Consider the following 23732-nt stretch of genomic DNA (forward strand, 5'->3'; position numbering starts at 1 on the left):
GTTTTACACTGCACTTAAGATTAGCCAGGTACCACTCTGTCTTCTGGCGACGAAAGGCCGTCCCCCCCCCCCCCCCCCCCCCAACCGCCACCACCCCTACTTCAGTGATTGCTGCAGAGTGCCCATGTCACCTCTAAAGTGGGGTTGTGCGTGAGTGCGGTGCCCTGTAATTGCTGCACTGCCTTTCCTCTCCAGAAGACAGAGTGGTACCTGGCTAATCTTAAGTGCAGTGTAAAACACATGGATGTAATTGGTCACAGGAACATGCTGCTGTACAGGTCTCAGAACAGTTTGCTGCCATCGTGGATGGTAAGAGGTTGCTAGAAAAGGGCTGGAGGCTATTGAGGTCATCAGATATACAGTATGTGTGCGCATGTTGACAGAGGAAGTGATGTTTTGCTCCAGCCATCCAGACGAGTTAGCGAGCTTAAAACATTGAATTAAAACCGTTACCAGCATCAACATGTCTGGTTGTTGCATGTTCAGTGGTCAGAATAGATAAAAGTTCGACAGGATCTCGACCGTTTTCAGACCAACAGGTGTTTCAGTTTAAGGAGTGACCGTGTTAACTGGTGACTTACAGGCAAATGCATCCATGGTTGCTTAGGTTAACTTACATAAAGGGTTTACGGAGATAATAAACAGTGACGAGTATGTATTTAAAAATTTAGATTAAAAAAATTAAAACATTTTTAAATCGCACCTTCATGTTCTGTTGCTGTTTTCAACAGCTGCTCTTACTACAAGTAAACACGCACAATTTGGCTAAGAGGCACCACTTAACACAGTCACTCGTTAAACACCCTTGTGTCCCCTTGGAATCTTTAGCTGCAAACTATTAAACGTGTTGACTTCCACAGGACTGATCAAAAATGCTATGTCATGGTGTTTGACATTCTGCACAGGACCACAGATAACGAAGTTGAATGACTTGTACGCCCCTAATTTCTCTCTGGTGTGATGTTACACGCCAGGTTTCCCCACCAAGTGCATATACTTATCTGACCACTTGCTAATGCGTTCTTCCCACTCACTTACAACACACGGATCTGGAAAGTCAAGTTTTTTTAGGTTGCATTTGCCATCTTTGGTGCTTGATGCCCTTACATAGCTTGCCAAGCTTTTGCACTTTGGCATACTTCAGTTGCCAAACTGCGGTCGTACACTTACATCATTGTTTACAAACTGTAGAAGGGTATATTAGAAGTAATACAATCATAATTACTGGCCATTATAAATTATAGATGGATGAAAGCATCCACTAGCAATCTGTGACTTCCTGTGTATGACCTGCACCTTTATTGACAGTCCTCACCCGCATTAATGAACGCATGAACACCGAGAGCTCCAGGTGACACATACGAATGTCACTAAGTCATCTGGTACGTTGGAACCGCCTGCTGTTACATGTTCATCCTGCTTGCTTCTCCATCTGCCATGCCAGCCATCATTCATTCCACTCCTTCCTTATCCATTCAATTCTTATTATCTTTTTGACAGTGCATGCATCTTTGCCATGCACAAACTGTTCATACACAGCACACACACACACACACAGTACACATACACGCCTGTGTGAGCCATTATTGCGCAGGCATGCATGGGTAGAGAGACCCCTGGGGAGTGGAAGTAGGTACTGCAGAACTGAGAGGTGGTCTATTTTAGATCACTGCAGCAGCACAGAGCAGTGGGGGGAGCAAAACCAAAGTGCACTGGTTAGGATGCAAGATAGACTTCAGAGCTCGCCTGTTTACTGTTTGGTCCCAAGCTCTGCTTCAATCTTTGCCGGTTCTCTCCGCAGACAATTTCATAAGCCAATGGCTCTCCGACATTCCATGTCAGACTCGCATTCAGGCCCAAAATTGCTCATATTGTGTTGTCAGAGACAACAGCAGATTTTGTTCAGTGTTGATTTAGGGGGAAATCACGGAATTCATTTCACCACACTGTGGTTCTGTTGGGCTTACAGTGGCTCATGATAACAGAACCAGGAGTAAATGGAGGTTACTTGGAGCTTGATTTTTCTGAGTTCTGTGGTGCTTGAGGTAGTGGGGGATCATTGAGTACACTTTGACATACTGTAGGCTACGTGGGGCCGGTTCACACCTAAAGGTCCGGTTCCTGAAGCGAACTAGTCTGAGGATGATACATTGTTTCCGTTTTCCAACTGGTCCGGTTTGCATTGACAAAGTCAAAATTCAAATGGTCCAGAAATTGTTAAACAAAGGTCATGTGTTGGAAATGTAAAAAGACAACAAAACCCTCCCAATTTCTATCTGGACATGGTACATTATGAAGCACCATCTGGTTCTGTTCATATTGGTGTTGATCTGGAGTCATAAGAGGACTGCATAGATAATTTCCTTTTACCGCTGAATATTTTGAATACCTTGGTTGTTTTATGCACCTTCTCGAGTAATTGAGAAATGTTTTCTTCAGTCCAGATATTCAGGAGGCATTTCACTTTGTCCTGAGCCCAGGTTCTTCCTGTCTCCTGACAAAAATAGGTTACTAATTCACAAGTAACAAAAAACAGGATAAGATTAGTTTTTTTTACCGGAATTACACATAAATGGTACGCTTCCTGTAATTGGTTCAAATGGTGTTCACACCAGAAATGAACCGCTCCAGAGTCCACTTGTCAGCAGCCCGAGACCGCCCTTTTGAGGTGGTCCAGAGAGCGGTTGTTTGTTCCGCACCAGGGTTTGAGGTCCAGCGGTCACACCAACCCAAACAAACCGCACCAACGATTCAACTGGCCTAACCAAGACTGGTCTGAACGCGCCCTTAGAGCCCTTAGCACCTTGTAAGTGGCAGGTGACACATTTTTTATATAGTTTCTCACTCATGAATGTTGTAAATTGGATAAATGGTCAATGGACTGTACTTGTATAGCACTCTTCTAGTCTTCCGACCACTCAAAGTGCTGTAACACTACATGTCATCAGTCACACCCATTCATACACTGATGGCAGGGGCTACCATGCAAAGTGCCACCTACCATCAGGACTGTAACATACTTACCCATTCACACACCACAGGCACAGCTTGCGGGAGCGATTTGGGGTTAAGTGTCTTGCTTATTAAGCCCAAATTGCTCGACTCGAACCGCCAATCCTCTGATTGAAGGACAACCCTGCTCTACCACTGAGCCACAGTCGTCCAAGTGAATTCCAGTAAATCACCATGATAACAGAATCTTCCTAATTTTTCGGGAACCCCCCAGAACCTTGTCCCTCCTCAAGGATGCCTGGGGATTCCCTGACCCCATTTTTTGTGAATCACTGAGCTAGCATAGACTATAATCTGCTAAGATTGCCATTTCGACATTGACAATGAGGCCTAATTAAGCCTCTGACATTGCCACCACATTAGGCTTCATCAAACCCCCAGTCCGGCCTTCATCAGCCACCATCTCGCCTAATTCCGCCTCCGGTTCTATTGACAGTGCTGGAGATGCACACAGCATGACCCAGAGGTTGATTGAAGTGAATGGAGGGATAATAAGTTTGTGCAGCGGTGATGAAACTTCTTTGACACGCTGATGAAGTGATGCTAATTGCCAAGTGCCACTGAGAAGGGCTCAATTATTGCATAAGGGGAGGGGAAAAGAAGAGAAAAACAGTGGTGACAGTTTCAGTAAATCCTTTTCGCTTCAGTTGAAGTAGAGCCGTCTGATCCAAAGGGAAGTGATGCTCCATGGGAAGAATGCCATCCTGTTGTCGGATTTGGAAGGTGATGATTTTCTGTGTGCACTGGCAACCAAAATATGTCTTCCTTGAAACAACCATGAAATGTGTTTTAGTGCTGTGTGATTATCTCATGTGAAATAACAATGCTTTGTTGCTGACATTGAAATATCTTTTTTCTGCTTTATTCCTTCACAGTGAAGTAATTCTGTTGTTCAATGATTGATGTTTCTGTGTGTGATTCTAGCTAAACTTACTTCATTACTGCTAATGCATTTCTAAATTGTATTCACTTTGCGGATATCATTAGTTTCTGCAAATGCAGTCACACTATATCTAAATAATTCATAAATCTGTTTAAAAAACAAGCACTTAAACTCAAGGTAACTAGAATGCTGTTAACTTGTCTAACCAAACAAACCAGCCCAAAAACACATCCTCAAGTTCTTCCTGTCCTAACTAAAGCTGATTTAAAGTACATAACTTGCTAAACATTTGCCATGTTGCCCTTCTAACCTCTAACCTTTCAACTTCCAGATGTCTTTGTAACCTCTCTTAATTTGTCTTTTCCAAATTTCTTTAAAGGGAACTTTGATAATGAGCGCCTGGCTATTGCTAGACAAAGAATCCCATACCGACTTGGTCGGGTAGTTGACGAGTGGCTACTCGACAAAGGTAATAAAATCCCTTTAACTCCACTAATGATCTAACCGCTTAACCTTCCGTTAACCACCACTCTGGAGGAGGTGCAGTGCCATGCAACAGGGGTGATTGTGATTTGGCTCTCTAACAGAACTGCAGGTCCCCTTCAATCCACTGCAGATTTAACATGCCCAGCAGTAATCGGCTGATACATTATAACTCATTCCATTGAATTCTTCCTTATCTTGATTGGTGTGTGAAAACCATACATTTGCTTAAATTGTACAGCCCAGCTTGCCCAGTTGAGGCAGTTTACTGTGTAATAATTGGCAAAAAAATAACACAGTATATAGTTTTTAATATTCTGTAGCATTGGTAAGCAAATATCCAAGGGACCATATCCAAAGCACCTTAAACTGGGGCTGCATCTCTTCAGAGAATTAACCCCCAAATAACCCGACATAACCCCCAATAACCTAACGACATGTAAATAGCCTATTGATTCCGTTTGCTTCTTTCCTGTGTCTTTTGTTGGCTGAATGTGAATATGCATTGACTATATTGAGTCATTCATGAAAACAAAAATGATCACTGGATTTCTAAGAAGAAAAAAGAAAAGAATGCCCCATGAAAGTCACTAAAAGTTAAAGGGACTGTTGTGTTTGTTCAGTAATCAGTCTGCCTTCATTTGCAGCACGCGGAGCATTTCCCGCCCCGATGTAATGCATAACTAATGCCACAAGTGTCCAGTGTGGCACCAACAAAGCCATGATTCTTTAACCCTTTGAGTGCCGAATGTCCCAACCTCTTTGTCTTTGTCTTGTGCTGTGTGTTTGTGCTGCTGAAGGTGGTTGATTCACAAAAAAGAAAGAGAAAAAGAGAGAGGAGTAAAATAAATCAGAAAGACAGCTGAATGGGGCCAAGTCTTAAAATAGTTTCTGCGTTGCAATAAACGCATTTAAGACATTTATTTCTCATGCACTTCTGTGCTTTTTGGGAAGTCTGGTAGTGTCAAACAACTATAATTTATATAGAAACTATATAAATGGATGGTTTTGGTGTAGATTATTAGAATGTCCCAAAGCTCTTAGACTTAGGTTTGCATTATGTTTTGTATAAGAGATGTGTTGAGATTATCATTTATTTAAAGCTTATAGTATTGTATATGTAACTGTAGTATTGTATATGTAACTGTATTGTCCTAACTTCCCCAGCAGAAGTTAGGACACAAATAAGAATCAAAAAGACTTGGGAGATTAAAGTTCGAGGAAAAATCGGATCAATAAAAAATGGCTTATCCAATTTTAAAATGATTTGTGCATGCCATGAAAGTCTAAAGAGAATGAGCTTAGAACGGAATGCATTATGCTCTTTCTTCTATAGTTTTAAATGAATCTGCATCCAATAATTTACATGAGAGCCTTGAGAAAGTAGCAAGAGGAAATAAACAAATAATCCCTATCAAGCCTCAAGTGAGGTCTTTGATCAGGGAGCGCTCAGAAAAAAATGTTGCTTATTTGTTAATTCGTTTGGATTCGTTAAAGAAATGTCACACACACGTCATGGACTGAAAAGGCAAAGTGGTTTCGATATTTATGAGATATTGTTTGCATATAAGATTTGTTAGTCTAGAATAATGAGGGGGATTAGGGGACATTTCCAAACTCAAAGGGTTAAAGCTGTTGCTTTGATGAGGAAACGGCTAGAACATAAAGCTAAGAAACGTCTAAGCAGAATCTAACCACCTAACAGCAAATCAAACTCCACCCACACTAACCGCTGAGGGCTTCTCTCACGACTCCCCACCCTCCGCTGCCAATTGGAAACCATTCGAGACACTTCCAGCTTTGCCCTGCTGGTGACAAATTCAGAGAGCCCTCAGTTATAACCTTGTTATAAATGATGTTTAACATTCGAACGCAATTGGACCTGGATGTCAGTATTTGGAAGAACTTGGACAGGTTGCGGCGATCACTTGGGACAAAAAAAACAAAACGAAATAAAAAAAGCTAACTAAGTTCTAACTACTACTAAAAGAAACAAATTTCCTGCTGGCATCTTGCTCCCCTTGTCTCCACTTCCACGTGATGCAAAACTCAGAGGGTTAAAACAAAGCAAGTAACTGAACGCCAAATTCAAAAAATGACGTTTCTGCTCTGGATCACTTCAACGAAATGTTTGAAATTGAGGTCCCTTTAACATTTATTGTTTTCACCACTGAGGAACGTGTTTTGAGTGTACTGTGCTACATGTCATTTGCTCTGCAGGGTGAAAGGTGTATGAATGTCTGAATGAGAGTTACAGACTGCCATGTGGTAAACAGCCTGCACCGTTCATCCTGTAATCCAGTAATAGTCCAGGCTGTGTTACCAACATGGGGTTTTGGTCTCCGACATGTGGTGATGTTATTACATGAACGCATCGAAGGGTCTTGACCAGAGTGCACGAAACAATCAGCCCCACGGGTCTCCTCTCCAAGTGCCTTTAATGTTTCATCAATTCTGTGAAATTCAACGAGCATAGAAAAACCCCACGTCCCTCGGAACAAAATAAGAGCACTAATCACTCATGGCTCTCACGGATCGGTGTTTTAGTCACACTGGGATGTAATGGAAGTCAATGGAGCCAACAGTGTCCTGGAGGAGAGCTCTGCTGTGGCGCCGGACTATGTCACTGCATCTCGTTCCGAGGCTCATTCTTCCATCTCCGCTACCGTGTGTGAGGCAGATCAGAGCCGGCATCTCTAGCCGACTCTGCCCGCTGACTAAATCCAAAACGGCAGCCATTACAGGGACCCAATGGAGGGGAAAAGTCAGGGTGCCAAAAAGTTTTCAACAGCTCTATCCATGCCAAAACTCACTGAGACGCATCCTCTTCTCCCTGCCTCTTTCTCTCGGCTTGTGATGGATCTGTCACTCCAGGTTTTGTGCTCTGCTCCTGCCCCTCCCTCTGCTTTGTTCCTCCTCTTGTTTTCTCCTCGACCGTTAACGCCATCCCTCTCCAAAAACCTGACGAGCATTTCTCTAGAGGCAATAATAATGTGTTGCTGCTTCCTGATCTCATCAAGGAGCTTACAAAGATTACAAATAACCAGTAAGAATCAACTCCCTTTAGCTTTTCCCTTTAGCAGATGAGCAAGGAAGCGAATAAAGCTCCTCGAAGAATTGGAGCTTTATATCTTCTTCTGTTGAGGAGTCAATCCCTCTGGAGCTCCCAAACAACATGACGATCAAGCTCTGCATTGAGCTACATCAGTGCAGGGAGGAATTCTCCAACACCTGGTATCTGTGGCCTAAAAGCTAGTGCAAAGCTGGAGAACTATGTTTAATGTTCAGGGTTTTGTAGTCTGGTGTGAGCGCCCCTATTCACTAATCAAAGGCAATCAAGTCCTCCCACTTGGTGTGGGGCCAGAGCCCAAATAAACATCTCCAGACCAGGCATTGGTCCAGATAAATTATTCATGATGATCCCGGCTTCATTTCAGAGATTCTTTCACATAAGGCTGCATTCAACAGAGCGTAAATCTGTCTGAGTCTGTCTTGCAGCAGCCCCATGGTGAGCTTTGTACCCTGCTGAGTTACTATCTTGTTCTCATTTGATCTTCCTGCACTGTCATGGCCATATTTGATGGAAGTTGGCAGAAATTGTATGAATTTTAACATGCTTGCTCATCAGTGGAAAAGCGACTGAAAGAAGGGACTGCTGTTATTTTAATGTCCCCCACCATGAAATGGCCTAAAAACAGCACACTCGCAGTAGGAGTGCATAAAAAGAGAGACAATTCTCCTGAGCTAACCGCCGTGCCATCTCTCTGTGTCTCATCCTCGACAGTATCACCTCCCTAAGATCTATGTACAGCTACAGCATCAGAGATGGAGCCACTTCTGATTAAATCCGGTCTACTCTCTCCAGAGCCCTGTAGAGTCGCCTCCACAATCTCGGCGACCTCAGCAGCCTTCAAGGATCTCAGGGCTCCACGCTGCCACACAAGGCTTTCAGTCTAGCTTCATGCCACATTTGGCCCCTCATCTTCATTGTCAAACACAATTAATTCATAGTGTTCTACCCAAACTAGCCCAACTTCTGAGGATAAAAAAGCAAAACGTTTTTAATTACCAAAGAGAGCCTTGTGCCGAGGAGATAACTTGGGAACGCTTCATAATCAACTTTGTCAGCATCCCACCCCCATTGTGCTCCAGTCTTTCTCTCTCCTGCTTCTTTTTTTTCTGTGGAGAAGAAAATGGAAATTGGGGGAGTTCTTGTTTGTTGATAGGGATACTAGAAATTCTGCAGGCGCATGAAGGATTTGTGAGCACAAACCAATAAAGATGCGTGCGAGCGGTCCAACTTTCTGCTCTGCACATCACAAAGCGGTGTATTGACTGAGGTGAATTCTGGGCCATCCCTCCCACCCTGCGACTCAACTAAGAGAAAACATTTCGGATAGAAGCTCCTTACAACCATATGGCATCACTCCTCTCTGTGAGATAACAGGAGTAGAGGGAGGATGAGAGAGGCGTAATGATGACGGCGGAGGGAGAGAGATGCCGCTCTCTCCAGCTGCAGTCCTTTTCATATCCCCTCCACTGAGGATGGGTACGCTTAGATCATCCTTCATACCCACCCCCCCTTCAATCTCCCTCGGCTTCCGGGTTAGCTACTCATAACCAGGGGAGGGGCTAAGCGCCATCGCCCCCTCCTGTACTCACCACCTACATTCTGGGGGTTGTAGCAGACATATACAGCCATTATTCCACAGCCTCTGACAAGCAATCTTTGCATTAGCACACCGAACGTGGCCCAAGCCCAGCCCACTCCCCTAGCTTGGCTCGGCTCAGCTAGTAATTACCCACCACAACTCATCTGAGACCAGCCACTTCTCTCTTTGTTCAGAAATAAAGTTGAGGAGGATGGTGCATCAATGCAGAGCTGCAACCGGAGAGTTGCTATACCTGCTTACTCTCCAGTTCACTTTTGGCTGAAGAAGTGTTTGTAACGGACATCGCACAAGAGTGATGCAACCTGTACCAACCTGATAAAACCTTTTAATCTGTGGTCGCTCATTAGAGAAATCCTCAGACACACAGGAGGTGATGCCTTTTTACAGAAACTTAAACTTAGAAGCGAGAGAAAAAGCTCAGTAAAACCAGACACAATTAAAAATGAATAAAAAGACATCCTGGTTTATTACAGCTTTCAACTCCTTTTGGGACATGGCGGGTTGTCCCCATGGAGAGGCGGGATGCAAATATGGGGAAGAATAAGTATAGATAAAACCATCAGCTGCAGAAAATACAGGGAGAAAAACTATACCTATTGGATCACCCACACTCCACCCCTTCAGCACAAGTCCTGGTAACGCATTAGTAACCCTGGTTAAATGGTTGACTCTATCCTTCCTTCATCCATGAGCATCTTTTCTCTTTTTCTCTTTTCTTTTTTGGTCAACCATGGCTTCACTTGGAAAAAAAAGAGTAGGGAAGCTGGAGGTGACTCGCCAAGCATTCAATATCCTCTACCTCATTGTGCTATCTCTTGCCATTGTTCTCACTAACTCACTATTCCTCCTACTTCTTTCTTACCATCTTACTCCCATGTATTATTGTATGTCTCTCTCTCTCTCTTCTTCAGCCACAGTCTTCAACTACATGATTCCGTTTGTTCTTTTTTATCAAGGCCGTCATCCACTCCCTCCGCCCCTCCCTCCATGCCCCCGCTCTGTCTGTTTGACATTCTGTCCTCATGCAGGCTCGCTCTTTCTCTGTCCTGCTCGTCTGTCATCCTCCCTTGCTCTTGTCATCTCTCATGTCTCCATTCTGTCAGTCCCTGTCCAACCTCTTCTTTCTTCATTGCCTCCCTCTCAGGCATTCGATAACTCAGGAGCTGCCCTATGGCCAGTACCAAAAGAAAGTAAATGACATGTTGCATATCAGTTTCTTTAATAGTGATGATTTACAGTTTATCAGAGGGCTTCTCACTCTAGCTGTAACGCCTCCTAGGCTATCAGCCACCAAACCCCCTGGGTGATCCAACACAAACCGTGTGATCGCGGATGGTAATGCCTTTGGAAATAGTCGTGTCCACCTTCTTTTACCCAGATGCCCTATTTAAGCAGCAGTACAGCTCCCAGCCAGGATACTGTGTTTTCCCTCGGCTGTAGGACAGCAGCAAAGATTTACTAAGCTGCAGCAACTCTGAAGCACGATTTCTAGTCGAGGAGGATTCACATGCTTAGAAGTACAATATATGTTTAACTGCTCAGTCCTCCTCAGGCTGCCCCTCCACTTCTTTATGTTGCTTTGCTCTCAGTCTCCAGCACATTTCTATATCCCTTTAGAGCTGTTTTTACTACGCTTTGTTGTGACACATTTGAGGGACACTGTGTGCTACATTGTGGATTCCATATTCCCCTATGGATTTTATGAGAGGACACTACATGGATTTAAATGAGATAGGGACTTAGAATTAGGAGGGCGACAACTGATTACATTAGCTGTCTGGAGTCGTAACAGTTACTGTATATGTGCACCATCTGCAGCTGTCTTTGTCTCTTAGTGAAACATTGCATCCAGGAATAAGAGACTAAAAACCGACATTAGATCCGAGCTCTCGGTTTGTGTTTGCTGATGAGACATCGTCTCTGATAACAAAACATGAACATATTTCCTGCTCATTTACCCTGCCATGTAGCCAGGTAGCTAATGCCAGCTAGCAGTTGTTTGCAGGAAACACAAACATCCGGAGCAGACAAATTAGTGTGCAGACTCTTTTGGGGGGCTCTATTAGTGCTAAATCTGATTATTGAACTGGATTTATGTATTCTGTTTAGTCTGAGCCTCTGGTACTAACAGTCCATAGCTTTACAGGGTAACCTGTCTTTTTAGCCATGCTAGGGGCGTGGCTCTATGGATGGCATCGTAGGTCTGTCCATTATTTTGGTCCAGACCAAAATACCTCAACAACTATTAGAAGGATAGCAGTAGAATTTTTTACGGACGTGCAATTCGTCAGGATGAATTGTGAGGACTTTGATCATCCTCTGACTTTCCATTTAGTGCCATAATCAGGTCAAAATTTAATTTGGTTTATGACCAAGAATGTCCAAAATAACATTTCCATCCGCCCCAGCTATTCTTTGCATTAATGCTAATGTTAACACACTGAACTAAGATTGTGAACATAGTAAACATTTTAACTGCTAATCATCAGCCTGTTAGTATTGTCAAGTATAGCCTATCAGGGCAGCTAGCATGGCTGTTAAGTGTGGTTTGAATATGCGGAACAGCCTTGCAATTGTTCCCTCATCCGTCTAATACACAAAGACCTACATATCTTTTCATCGTCCCATCCCAAGCCTCTGCCCATTTTTTGCCTGTCACCTTAAGAGCACCGGGGAGAGATGTGAGGCAGCAATCCCTAAAATTGCTACAATAGACCCTCATCAATATGCAAACCCTGTGTGCTGTGCTGTCTATTACACACACACACACACATACTGTGAGCTGTCGAAACACACATACAAACACACAGAGTGAAAGGCATATGTAACTAAAAGTTGGGCAAATACACACTGCTTGAAAAGGCCAACTATCACGAACGTAAAGGTCATTTCACTGACATATTTCATAAGTTGTTATATACTCGCGCACACCCTCTCCTCTGCTGCAGCGCCACATCCAGCTCTGTCATATTAAGTGCTGTGATTGCTTGTCATGCAGGGGCTTCTTCTTTTCCAATCCCCCCCGCTCCTGCCCGCTCCCAAATTGGCTCTAAAACCACATGTCACTTTTGATTTGACCCGGCAGACCCTGAAACAATAACTTCATCAGGTCCTGTTAGAGTCTCGTCCCGACCAGACAGCCCCAAAAACAAACGCTGATTTCCCTTCATCTAGCCTAGAGGGCACCTTTCTTTTTCGCTCTGTCTCAAATGGGATGAACGCACAAATGGCTGTCTCCTGCGCTCGAGGCTCGTCTCCCTGCACTTTTTCGCATCGTCACATGCTGAAGTAACACAGAATTAAATAGGTCACCCAACGGATCCTTAGACACTTGCATGTGCACAGACTTTCAGAGGTATAACTAACCCTCACTACCCTGCATCATAATCATAAGCTGCTTGTCAATATGGCTTACTTATGCCAGTGTCGCTGGCTCCAAGAGTAACTGTGACGGCAATAAGTTCTCAGGAGTAAACTGTCCCGTCTGGACAGATCATCTTCTGACTCGGAGTTGCTGCTCATACACAGGGAAGAATCACGGGGTGTTTGGTAAACCAAGAAGACTGAAAGCATTCAGGAATATTGATGATGAAGTGTTCCATGACCCTTTACTGGAGAGTTGGGGCCGTGTGGGGCTGCTTGAAATGAGAGACCCTCTGGGCTGTGGGTGTGTATGAATGTGTCCTCTGGTCAAGGACGATGGAAGATTGATACAGGGGGGAACCATATGGTGGACTGAGAGTGTTAATGTGCATTTCGATGTGTGATGTTTCAAGGTTCTCTGTGTATGTATGTTTATTCAGCATGTTTATTCTCCTGTATTCTCCTTGCTGATGTCCACAATTTGACAATCTGTCCCACCCAACCGCTCCCATTCCTTTTATTTTCATTACCATTCCCACACCAAACATGCTTAGTGATGAGATAATAGAGTGAGACATTATGTCAACGGTGCATATGCCAGACATTAAGTCTCATCATTATGAAGTTAGGAGACGGGCCTAATGATCTGATAATGGGATGACACATGTCCCATCTCAGTGGAATAGATGCATCTCTCCAGCACCTATGTGCAAAACTCACAAATCCATATATAGTAAATGTGGTTTTGCGCCCACACACATCCATTAATAGACAATATTTGCCTGCTAGTCTCACCCACATGTCAGAATGAGGGCTCCCATATAGACTGATAGTAAATCATAATTACAGTGATGAAGTACCCTTTCAGCTCTCTTAATTGAAAACAAATGGGACCCAGGCCTGTCCCTAGTGTCTCCCTGTTGATGAGTAGAAGGCTGTCCTCGCCGGCTTGCAATCCCACAGAGAGAACAATAGCAACATTCAAACGATTTCATTTTATAGTGTTTAGAAGCTGTATTCTCTATCATGTTTAGCTCTAGGCAAAAAAAACTACTACTGTTTAGAAAAAAAACATTTTTTGGATTGAATTAATTGTTAGTTTGGGTTTTACATTGGATAGGAACAGCAGACTTCTAGATGAAAGTCTCATATTTGAAACATCGATACACCCCGTCCTCCTCCCTACATAGACTTTGATTAATTATATTTGTCATACGTCAAATACAAAAATAATCCGGGAGAAAATTGTTCCCTTGAAAGGTAATTTACATTGCCGTTTCATTGTGTGGGAGTGTCAATTTTAGGAGACCAGGCTGCCGAAGGGGCCTCTCATTTCAGAGGTCCGAAACGAGCCATCCCTAGATGCTCTCAGATGCACACATTAGTGTAGTATCCCTCTCACAAACAATCCCACTCCCTCTTTCCTTACACCGATTGATTTATCCATAAAAGCTCTTTGGCTTCTCCTCTAAGTAATTACCTCATATTGTCTGGTTTAAACCCACATCCTTCCCGCAATCCCCCTCCCACCACTCTCCATCTTCCCTCATATCCACATGACTCATAATAGGGGGCAAAGTTTGCATCAGTCCATGTGGCGTGGTGGGATGTCCCCATGGAGGGATGGGATGCAAAATGGGGAGGAAAAAGCATAAACAAAACCATCAGCTGGAGAAAATGCAGGCAGAAAAACTCCACCTGTTAGACCGCCCCCATGCACTCCACCCCGTCGCCACAAGTCCTGGTAACACATTAGTAATGGACCCTGGTTAAATGGTCGGCCCTATCCTCCCATCATCCATCCATCTATCCATCCAGATGAATGGTAATGACCACAGAGAGGGAGAGCCCCTGCTGAATTAAACATTTCCTTCCAATAAGGATCTAATTTTCGTCCTCTGGATGGCAGAGCGGGGCGACAGTTTTTTTTCTGCTGGCAGAGGTACTTTATCATTGTGCAGCTCAGGTGCATTGGAGGTCAATGACACAGGCCCAGCATTGTTCTAATATATTCCATCTCAGGGCAAATTAGATGCATTTCTCTATGAACCTCAAGTCTCAGGGTCAAGCCGCAACTGCCCCTGCAATTTATTTGACTACCAGCTTCAGACTGCCTTTCCTGAGAAAGTAGCACGTGCCAAGCCCCATAACGGCTGCACCGCCAGCAAACCAGGGTCCAATCTCCCTAAAGTGTTGCCCAGGAAATCCCATGTGATTGAAAGCAGTCCCTCTACCTCCCCTGTCTGTCCGTCTCTGTGCCTGTGTGTTACTCTGTGTTACACATGAGAGCTAACCCAGTGACCATGACTGATTAGTATTCTTTGCCCTTTCTCTCTTTCGCTTTCCCCTCTTCCCATGGTTTCTCTTCTTCTCTTACCCCCACTTCCTCTCTCTTCTTTGTCATTTCTTCGTCAACCTTTTCTCCCACACATCAGGTCGTCAATTGACCATCTTCAACAGCCAGGCGTTCATCAAAATTGGTGGCGGTGGAGAGAAGGGTCGCCACTTCCAGGGCCAGATCTCAGGCCTGTACTACAACGGCCTGCAGGTGCTCAAACTGGCGGCCGAGGGCGACCCCAACGTCCAGACCCAGGGCAACCTGCGGCTGGTGGGTGACGTGCCCTCGGTGCTCACTACAGACACCACCTCCACCACCCCGCTGGCTGATATGTCCACTACAATCATGGAGACAACCACCACCATGGCCACAACCACCACCCGCAAACAGCGCTCGCCCACCATGAGGGACAGTGTCACACAGGTGAGCAATCGTAGCTGAAGGGAAGGCTGTCGTTTGAGTCACTGAGCCAGGGAGATATTTTTGTGCAGTTACTTTTTAATTGGCTTTTCTAAAGTTCCTCCATAATCTCAGTTCTCTCTAAAAGTGCTGAAGTGCTGCACATTTCAAAAGAAATCCTGCATCAACTGCCGGGTCAAGCAGTCACGTCCTCAGCGCAGTGTTTTGTGTGAGCCTCCCCCTTTTAGCCACATTGAGATGTACAAACAGCCCTCCGCCTGAAAGGGAGTCACATAACAGCTTTGTGTGGCGAGCCCTATTAGACCAATCAACACTGCAATTTTGACTTGCTCTAAGAAGATATGGCTGACTAAACGTGGGAGGCTGCTGGAAATTACAGCACATCCAGGCAGATCAGAAAAGGCTGCAGGATGGGGAGGAATGTTATGAAAAGGAAATCAGCAACAGCACAACAACTCTGGATGCCATGAAGTTATATTTATGACTCTCCTTCACACGCATGTGAAAGGCTATGATTTATGGTGTGATGATTATCCCCATGCGCTAAAGGTAGCCGTCGCCATCATGGTAAGTAACAATTAGGAAACAGTAGGGAAGTGCTGTTGCCCACACACTGGAGGATGGAAGAAGTTGGTCATCCAGACCCACTACTCTCATAAAAAAACAGCAATATCTACAATAACAGGCTTCATGTGGTCTAGTAAGGGGGGGTATGCTCTAGTTCACGACCAGTATCATTATCTACAATCTGTGCGGTGTGCAAAAAGACCTTGCTGCACAGCATTTTAAAGTAAGTTATGCAAATAAGATTACTGGAAGAGATGCAAGCTTTTTCTCCAGATCTACGCCATATGTACATTATGTCAGTTATTTCTATGTTGTTGCATAACTTTGTACGGTAACTAGCCAGCCACTACGTACTTTAAACTTCAACTGTCCAACAAAAAAGAAACACAAAGGCAAGGTGCCAGTTAGCACATTTCCCTCACTCAGTAGTTGTCATTAGCGCTATTCATGTCCACGGAAGCTTATCTGAGATCAGTCAGCAAGCCACTCACGCTCATCCCTAACATCTGCGCTCAGCAGATTCAGAATATATTTAGACCAGCTCACGCTTTGTCCCTTTATCATCATCTCAAACCTTAGCAGATTCCATCCTTTGCAAGTCCTATCGGTCTCATTTTGCAAAGCAGCAGTGCCAATTAGAGTGAAGTCAAGGTGATGGCACGCATGCGCAATTCATGCCACTTTGGGTCGCAAACACCAAGTTCTAAGAAAATGTGAATGTTGGTTTTGCATGAAATCCTGCTTATTTCCTTCTTCTTCAAAAGAAAAAGTCAGTTAGCGAAGCCTCATCAAAGCAGTGCTCTTTGTGACGGCTGACAAAAAAAAAAATGTGGTCCCGTTCTCAAATGTTCACCCGAGCACGTTCTTTCAGTCGTGGCCGAGGCTGCCACGTAGTTTCGATATCATTACAAGCAAGTGATGTTTTTGGACTCGAAGGTCGGTCAAAGCTCCTTTACAGACAACACTGTCTCCTGCACGCCCAGTTGGCATGACTTATTTAGATGAAGGGTCTGTGGTTTAATGTTTCTGCATCTTCTCTCTATACATGAGATCACTGGAACCTGACTCTAAGATGTCATATGTAGCCATCCACTCGGTTCAATATCTCTGGCCTCCAGACATCTTGGCGGACATATTCTTCCATGTTCAGCATATAACAAGCTTTTGGAGCGGCGGTCTGTGATGTGAAATTGGCAGCCGTAGACGGCCTTCTTCGATAAATTATCTGCAACCATTTTAGTATAGCAAAGGACTCTTGAGTGTTGTGTATTTCGCTGTTGTTACCAGCCTTAATGTGTGCTGCGTTCGCTGACTAATGTTTATGTTGGGTCATAAAAAAAGCAGAGTCCCACCTTTAGAGTGCTTTTTATTGCTAAGAATCTATTTTCCGCTAGTATTCACTATATTGTACCATCTTCTACTTTGTTATTATTATGTACCTAGCAGAACATAGTGTAATCATCACAATGGCCCAAAATGGCATTAAAGGTGTGTGCTTGAGAATGAGTAGACATTACCAACGAGTCACTCATCCACATGCTTTAATGATCAAAGATGTGTTGCTGTGCGCACAAAAACATAACGGCATCATCGGGGCGTATAGATGTCTAACACAATCCTGATCGTTCATATCATTCAGTGTGACTGAATCATTTTTATTCAGGAATGTGTTCTGATTTGCAAGGCGGTGTTGAAGGCCTGGCAATTTCATCTGCTCCCCCTCGACAAAGAGAGAGAATAAAAGAGAAAAGGATAACTGTTCTTCTAAAACTACACAGTTGCATTCAAGTAAAATTAAGCAAAATATTCAGGAAACATTGACAATTACGTTGATTTTCAGCAGCTGTTAGGCAGCAGACAGTATCTGAAATCTTTGATATTTGCCCTTCTAAACAGCCCCCTGCCTGGTATGTCTGTTTTGGGAGAAAGCCTGTGGTGCACAGTGAGTGTTGTCGTTTATCTTTATATTCATGGGAGCGACAGCAGTTTAAGACAAATAGAAGAAAAATGTGTAGTTAGCATGAGCGGTGGAGTGTATTGTAGCTGAACAGACATGGAGAAGCGTTTTAACAGGTGAAAATAAAATAAGTTATTCTATAAATAATCCTGCTAAAACCTTTTTTTCTCACCTGTTTCACAGATGAAAAACATTTCATCAGTTTTCCTTGCAATAACCTTATCACCTGTTCATGAACAAAGGAATACTTCTTCTCACTGTTCTCACTCAATTTCAGTACAAAACTCTCTTATTGCTCGAACTCAACCAAAATATGTTCAAATTCGTAGGTCTTTACACATTTAATGAAAGCTCCGATATGTAGAACTTTTATAAAGCTTAAGGGTAGAAGATAACGACGACCCAAGGTGCATTTTGGAAAGAACATCACCAAGCTTAAAATTCAGTTACGTGCACTGCTAACAGTGGTCGGAAACTAAAGATTACGCTATAAACTGCAGAATAAATACAATTATTTTCAGATTCTTGGTTAATTTTGGATGAATTGAATAACTATGGCACCATTTTTTGTGCCCGAGTGCACCGCCGTAGTGTTCATGTGAGTTTGTCACATTTGGTCAGCAGTGTAACACTTCTTTTTGGTTGCATCAATCTCATACGTATCATTGTTGTGGGATATTTATGGGTATTTTATGTCACTTCTTATTGCAAAGGAAGATGCCGTCCCTATACTTAATCCTGCCCTCACAGCTCTATTGTTTTATACATCAGTGAGAGAAACACAAGACCTTTTTAAATCTCTGGAAACAAAACATCTGAGAGGTGGACAGTGATTCAGAGGTCTGGAAGCAATTTAGATTGAACTTGAAATCACACATGCCGTGGCTTACCGCGATACCGCAGACGCACGCCTTTATTTAGGCGCTGCGTTACATAGTTGCTGTTAATGTAGCTTCTCAGGAGCTCGGTGTAGACTGGCTGTAGGTATGTTTGGTGAAACTTTAACCTAACATTGAAAGTTCACCTTCAAACTCTTTGCAGTTTGTAGAATTTATATAGCAATGTTTCTATAATGAAAGGAATATGACAAAGAAATCAGCGTTTCAAAATACACTATACATATATTCCAGGTAGGAAATGGATAATTCACTGATAGTTATTTGAGCTGTGTATCATATTCTATTGCCAAGATGTGAAACTATATAAAGAAATCTTAAAGCTAGTGTAGAATAACTCCACTCAGCAATGAATTTAATTTGTAGTTACGGCTCAGACCAGCATTTGAACACCACAGCTTTATACCAGCAATCACTGCTGAGTCCATTTTGAAATGAACCTCTAACCCTGCACCAGTTATATTATTCACGGTCACATAGTCACATGAGGAAGACAGACACACACACACACACACATAAATATATATATACAGTATATATATACATATGTATGCGGTCCTTTGGGTAGTTAATAATCCATCCTATAGAGCCTGTGGTGTAATTTTGTGCAAGAGCAAACATAGTAATAGCATTATAAATACAGCGATGGGCAAAGCCAACAGGAACTATGGAGCTCTAATGAATATCCCCAGCACCTGCCAGGACACAGCAGAGACGGGCCAGGGTGGCGGAAAGCAAGCGAGCGGAAACCCAAATTTCAATTTCTCCAAAAGCTCTGAGCTACCCGCCGCGCTGCAGCTTTGATCATAGTCGAATAATGTGCTTTGATGCTTAGAATAAAAGATCAACCTTTTGATGTGTGTGTGTGTGGGGGGGGGGGGGCCTGATTTTTCTCCCCCTTCACCCTCTTGATACTGTGGGTTTCCGTGAAACAGTTGGATTCATCAGTTGTCTCGCTCGGTGTTATAAAACTAAGATCACACGCTACGCTCTTGCTGCTACTGTCTAAAGTCTGGAGCACTCCCAGTTGTTTGTGGTCTCTCTCCGATTCGTCTGGAAGGATGCGAGGCGGATTTTAAGTTGTCTCCTCATGGATTCCACTTGGAAACTGATGAGAAAAGTTGTGACAAGGTCAAACTGGAGTTTGGAGCGTCTTCCTTTCGCTCTCCGGCAACGTGTATCAGTGCACCGTGTCGGTGCGCCTGGTGAGAATTTTGTATTTCATAAATTAAACCGCATGCTGATGTTGTAGGTTGTTTGGATGTAATGACACAATGTAATTAATAACTGATTACGCCCAGGCCGTGGATTAATAACAGGGAGAAATCGCAGTACGGCTCTTAAATCAAGGGGGGGGGGGTCTAGACATGGGCTGAGACATGGGTGGATGAATTCCTGTTTTAGACTAAATACACCTCTGTGATAGGTTGGTGTTTGGTCAGAAAGAGCTAGGTTTTGTGATACTGTATCAATTCTCAAAAACCCTATTGATTTTTAATTCATACTTTACATGCAGACAGTGGCTCAGATTGGTTTTGCATATGCCTTTATGGATTGTGATAAATGCATTTGCAGATCTGACTGTTCTGATATGCATAAAAAGTTCACTTCCCTTTAGTCTGATTGTATGCATATGGCGGTATATTTATACTAAATCAAATTAGACTGAAGAAATCGCAAAATATCGCAATATATTGAATTTCAACCCCTGTATGGTGATTCGTACGTGTGGTGTCGACAGATTCTTGCCAATGCACAGCCCTAATTAATACTACTACTCATCAAGCACTTATATCATCAGCAAATTTTCTACGACTAACAACCTGCTCAAAGAAAGATTCTTATGTTGTAACCAAAGACAGGTTTTTAACCTATTAACCTTTAAAGTGTGCCTCTGCATTCTGGTTACACTAGCTTGTGTGTAAGTAGGTGTCAGTGGAGCCTGAGACTCCTAACCCTCTTAGATGTTCTGTGTTGAATGTGTCCTGACTATTCTCTGCTTTTTGTCTCCGTTCTTCCAGAATGCGGATGACCTCTTGGTAGCATCAGCTGAGTGTCCAAGCGATGACGAAGATTTGGAGGAGTGTGAGCCTGGAAATGGTGAGTCAACTCAGGGAGTTCTGTCTTCACAATACTTGGTGTCCAAAAACAAAGTGCAGCCTTAGAAACGAAGGTAGACTCACCTCGACTACTGCTATCTCCTTTACTCCACGTTTACGTGACACTTCGTGACTGCCGAGCCCTCTGTATGCAGCTCTGATTGGCCAGATGTGAAACCCTCCATCCCGCTTTTCTTATTGGTTTTCAAAGCAGCAGGCAGTCGGCAGCGCCGTGGTCCATTAATTGCTCAGCCAAAAGGTGGTATCTGGCATTTACCCAGCCATTGCACCGTTTTCTTAACGAGGCAGGACAGTTCCGATGTGGGAACGCAGCTTGTTCTGCGCCACACACAGCTGCAGCCCGGCAGGCCCGGTGGCCGAGGCGCTGTCAGCGTGAACAGCGGGTCAAGCAATGTTCTGACACCATGACAGGAGGCCAAAGTTAAAGGCCATGTGTTTTACTCCCTGTCTCTGTGGTTTCTAGCTCTATTAGGTTGCCTGTACTTGAAAGCTGCCAAGAACCACATACAGTGAAGCAGTGTGACTCCCAGCAATTTAGGAGACAAAATAGGATATGCAGATCCACATTTAATGACATTTTATCCTGAAAGATCGTGTCTGACAAGATTTCTGTTGTATAATAGCATTATAGATTTCAATGACTGGTGTGGGTGGGATGAAAACAACAATCGCCTCAATGATTACAACACTGCCAGTATACATGCTGTTACAGTGCCAACTTCTTCTCTTATAATAGTAGAAAGTGGAACCTCGTTAATAACACCTAGGGCAAAAGCAATCTTTTGAAATTAAGTTCATAAATGCACACTTGATTTGCATATTCTAGATCGCAGGGCAGATAACAATGAGTCACACACATTCAGTAAAATATGCAACCGACTCAAACGAAAAACAGTTTATGGTTAGATTCAAGATAGAAGTAAGAGATTTAGCATTACAAATCATTTAAAATGATTGTTTGACACATGTTTAACAAGTGACAAGTGATAACTTAACAATCAGCACTTGGAAACAGGATTAGAACTTGGGAAATAGGTTTTTAATAGTACCGTGTCCTCAATCATATCACACTTGGCTCTCTTGGAAAATCATGCCTAGAAGTGCACAGAAGTGTGCATGTTTAAATGGCACACATTATCACTTTTCAAAGCATATAAGCGCCTCTTGCACATCTTATGCCTGGAGTTCTCCAGACCTATCCTTGGCAGACGGTGCTGTGAAAAAGAAGAAAAAAGCAAACGTGAGCATATATAGTTTATAATGGGCTCATCTCAGGCTTTCACAAGATGGAAAGGAATATAAATAACAATTGAAAATGGATCCATCATGAATTATACAACGTAAAGGGGCCTCATTAGAGATAATATCCTTCTGCTTCTCTTATCTTAACTCAAGTTTCAAAGTTAGAAAATCCAATCTTCCTATTACAGAAGCTTCTGTAATTAAGCACAGCCGCGATGCTATCGCAGTGACAACGTGTCCAGAGACAGACATATAAGCGCCCGAGGTCTTATTAATAATATTGCGTACGCACAAAACTGGGTCTGACAGAGGTGTACGCCACGTCCCGCGCAAACCATGTGATCTATAAAAACAAACTTGACAAGAGAATGTGTGCTCCTGCGCGGAAACCCTGCTAATAGCAAATAGCATTGAGGAATTGCAGATCGGATCGTCAATAGTTATCATTAATATCTTAGTATACTGGGCGTTTCACACAGCAGAATTTAAATGTTTACATAGTTTTTGTGTGTAGAATTGCTGCAGTGAATCCAACTATATTTATTCTTTTATGATTTCTGTCAAAGAAAAATGTATTTTTACTTGTAGCTGCCGTGATTCAGGGCAAAGAACCATTGTTCAGCAGGCTCATTATTATACATAACCATTCATGGTCATGCTTTGCATTGATCATTTGTGGTTGAATGTGGGCGTGTGAAGGGCGTGATATGAGCCTGATCCATGAGCGGACATTTTCAACGGGATTTGGGATTTCTAAAAAGAAAATGGCTCACTAGCAGGCAGCAGCAGTAAGCTTTTATAAATCAGAATATTTTTTGCCGTACGTACACTTCCTAATTTCTACGTACGCAAACATTTAGTGTGGATCCTACGCATTGTTTAACAAAAGACACCCCGGTGACTCACAAGGAGGAAACAATACCGGCGTCACTGTCGTGGCTGATAACAAAAGAGTCACCATAATGTCTTAGTTTGTGAAAAGCACCTAACCTCCCTGAAGTTTTTTTTTCAGGAATGGGGATTAGTGGTTTCAATGGAATATATGTTGGACTGTAAACGGCAGGAGATTATAGCAATCGGTATGTTTGTGCGAGGAGAAACGGATCTGAACCTCTGCTGGGAAACTCGAGTGGAGCATTCTCCTGCTGTTTTCTCTGTAGGTGGTGGGGACCGAAATAGAGACTCAATTCCCTTCTTATCAAAAGCAGAAATGAGAGTTTTTCACTGGATGCTATGGCCAGGCTTAATCTCCCATGAGAAGAAACACGGCTCTCTCTCTCTCTCTCTCTCTCTCGCTCTCCACACAAACAGTAGCAGACATGCTCACCTTACCAGACAGACACTTGTCTCTCTCACTCTGTGGGTGTAAAGTTTTGTCTCTGCAGCCGTCTCTCCTGACAAAACAACAAACGTGCCCGTGCGCGCGCACATGCTCCGTATCACACCTTCCAGATGCCACAAGAGCTTCGGCAAGGCAAAGCCAGCGGGGTCGGATAAGACTCTGCGGAAAAAAAAATGAACATTGTCCGCGAAACATGTCCCCTCTCCATCACGGCTCCGCGCACACACAGGCCTGAAGTCATTGTGTGACAGGACCAGTGTTTTCAATTCTATGCGAGAATGCAGCTCCGTCTTATTGAACTGCCTTCAGGAAGGAGAAAAAATGTTAAGCACAGCTGTGGATTTTCTATTAAGCCGAGCGAGATATGACTGCTGTGAATTCATGGGGATCAATAAACTCCTTCCGACAGCGTAGGAAGCCGCTGGAGCTCCATGTG

At 43.5% G+C, this 23732-nt stretch overlaps 1 protein-coding gene across 9 annotated transcripts in view; it reads left to right on the forward strand.

The window, feature by feature from the left end:
- The window catches only part of nrxn2b (neurexin 2b), a 620971-nt gene that overhangs the window by 587670 nt on the left and 9569 nt on the right, over positions 1-23732 (forward strand). For 8 of the 9 annotated variants that reach the window (XM_031850671.1, XM_031850674.1, XM_031850676.1 and 5 more), the window contains 3 exons: positions 4275-4364; positions 14850-15175; positions 20614-20692. In XM_031850671.1, the coding sequence (XP_031706531.1) occupies positions 4275-4364; positions 14850-15175; positions 20614-20692 (495 nt within the window). The remainder of the gene's footprint in view (positions 1-4274; positions 4365-14849; positions 15176-20613; positions 20693-23732) is intronic. The other variant, XM_031850677.1, reaches the window with a different exon arrangement.

The sequence above is a fragment of the Anarrhichthys ocellatus genome, unplaced genomic scaffold, assembly GCF_004355925.1.
Source record: "Anarrhichthys ocellatus isolate YVR2014 unplaced genomic scaffold, GSC_Weel_1.0 scaffold11, whole genome shotgun sequence".
NCBI classification, from domain to species: domain Eukaryota; kingdom Metazoa; phylum Chordata; class Actinopteri; order Perciformes; family Anarhichadidae; genus Anarrhichthys; species Anarrhichthys ocellatus.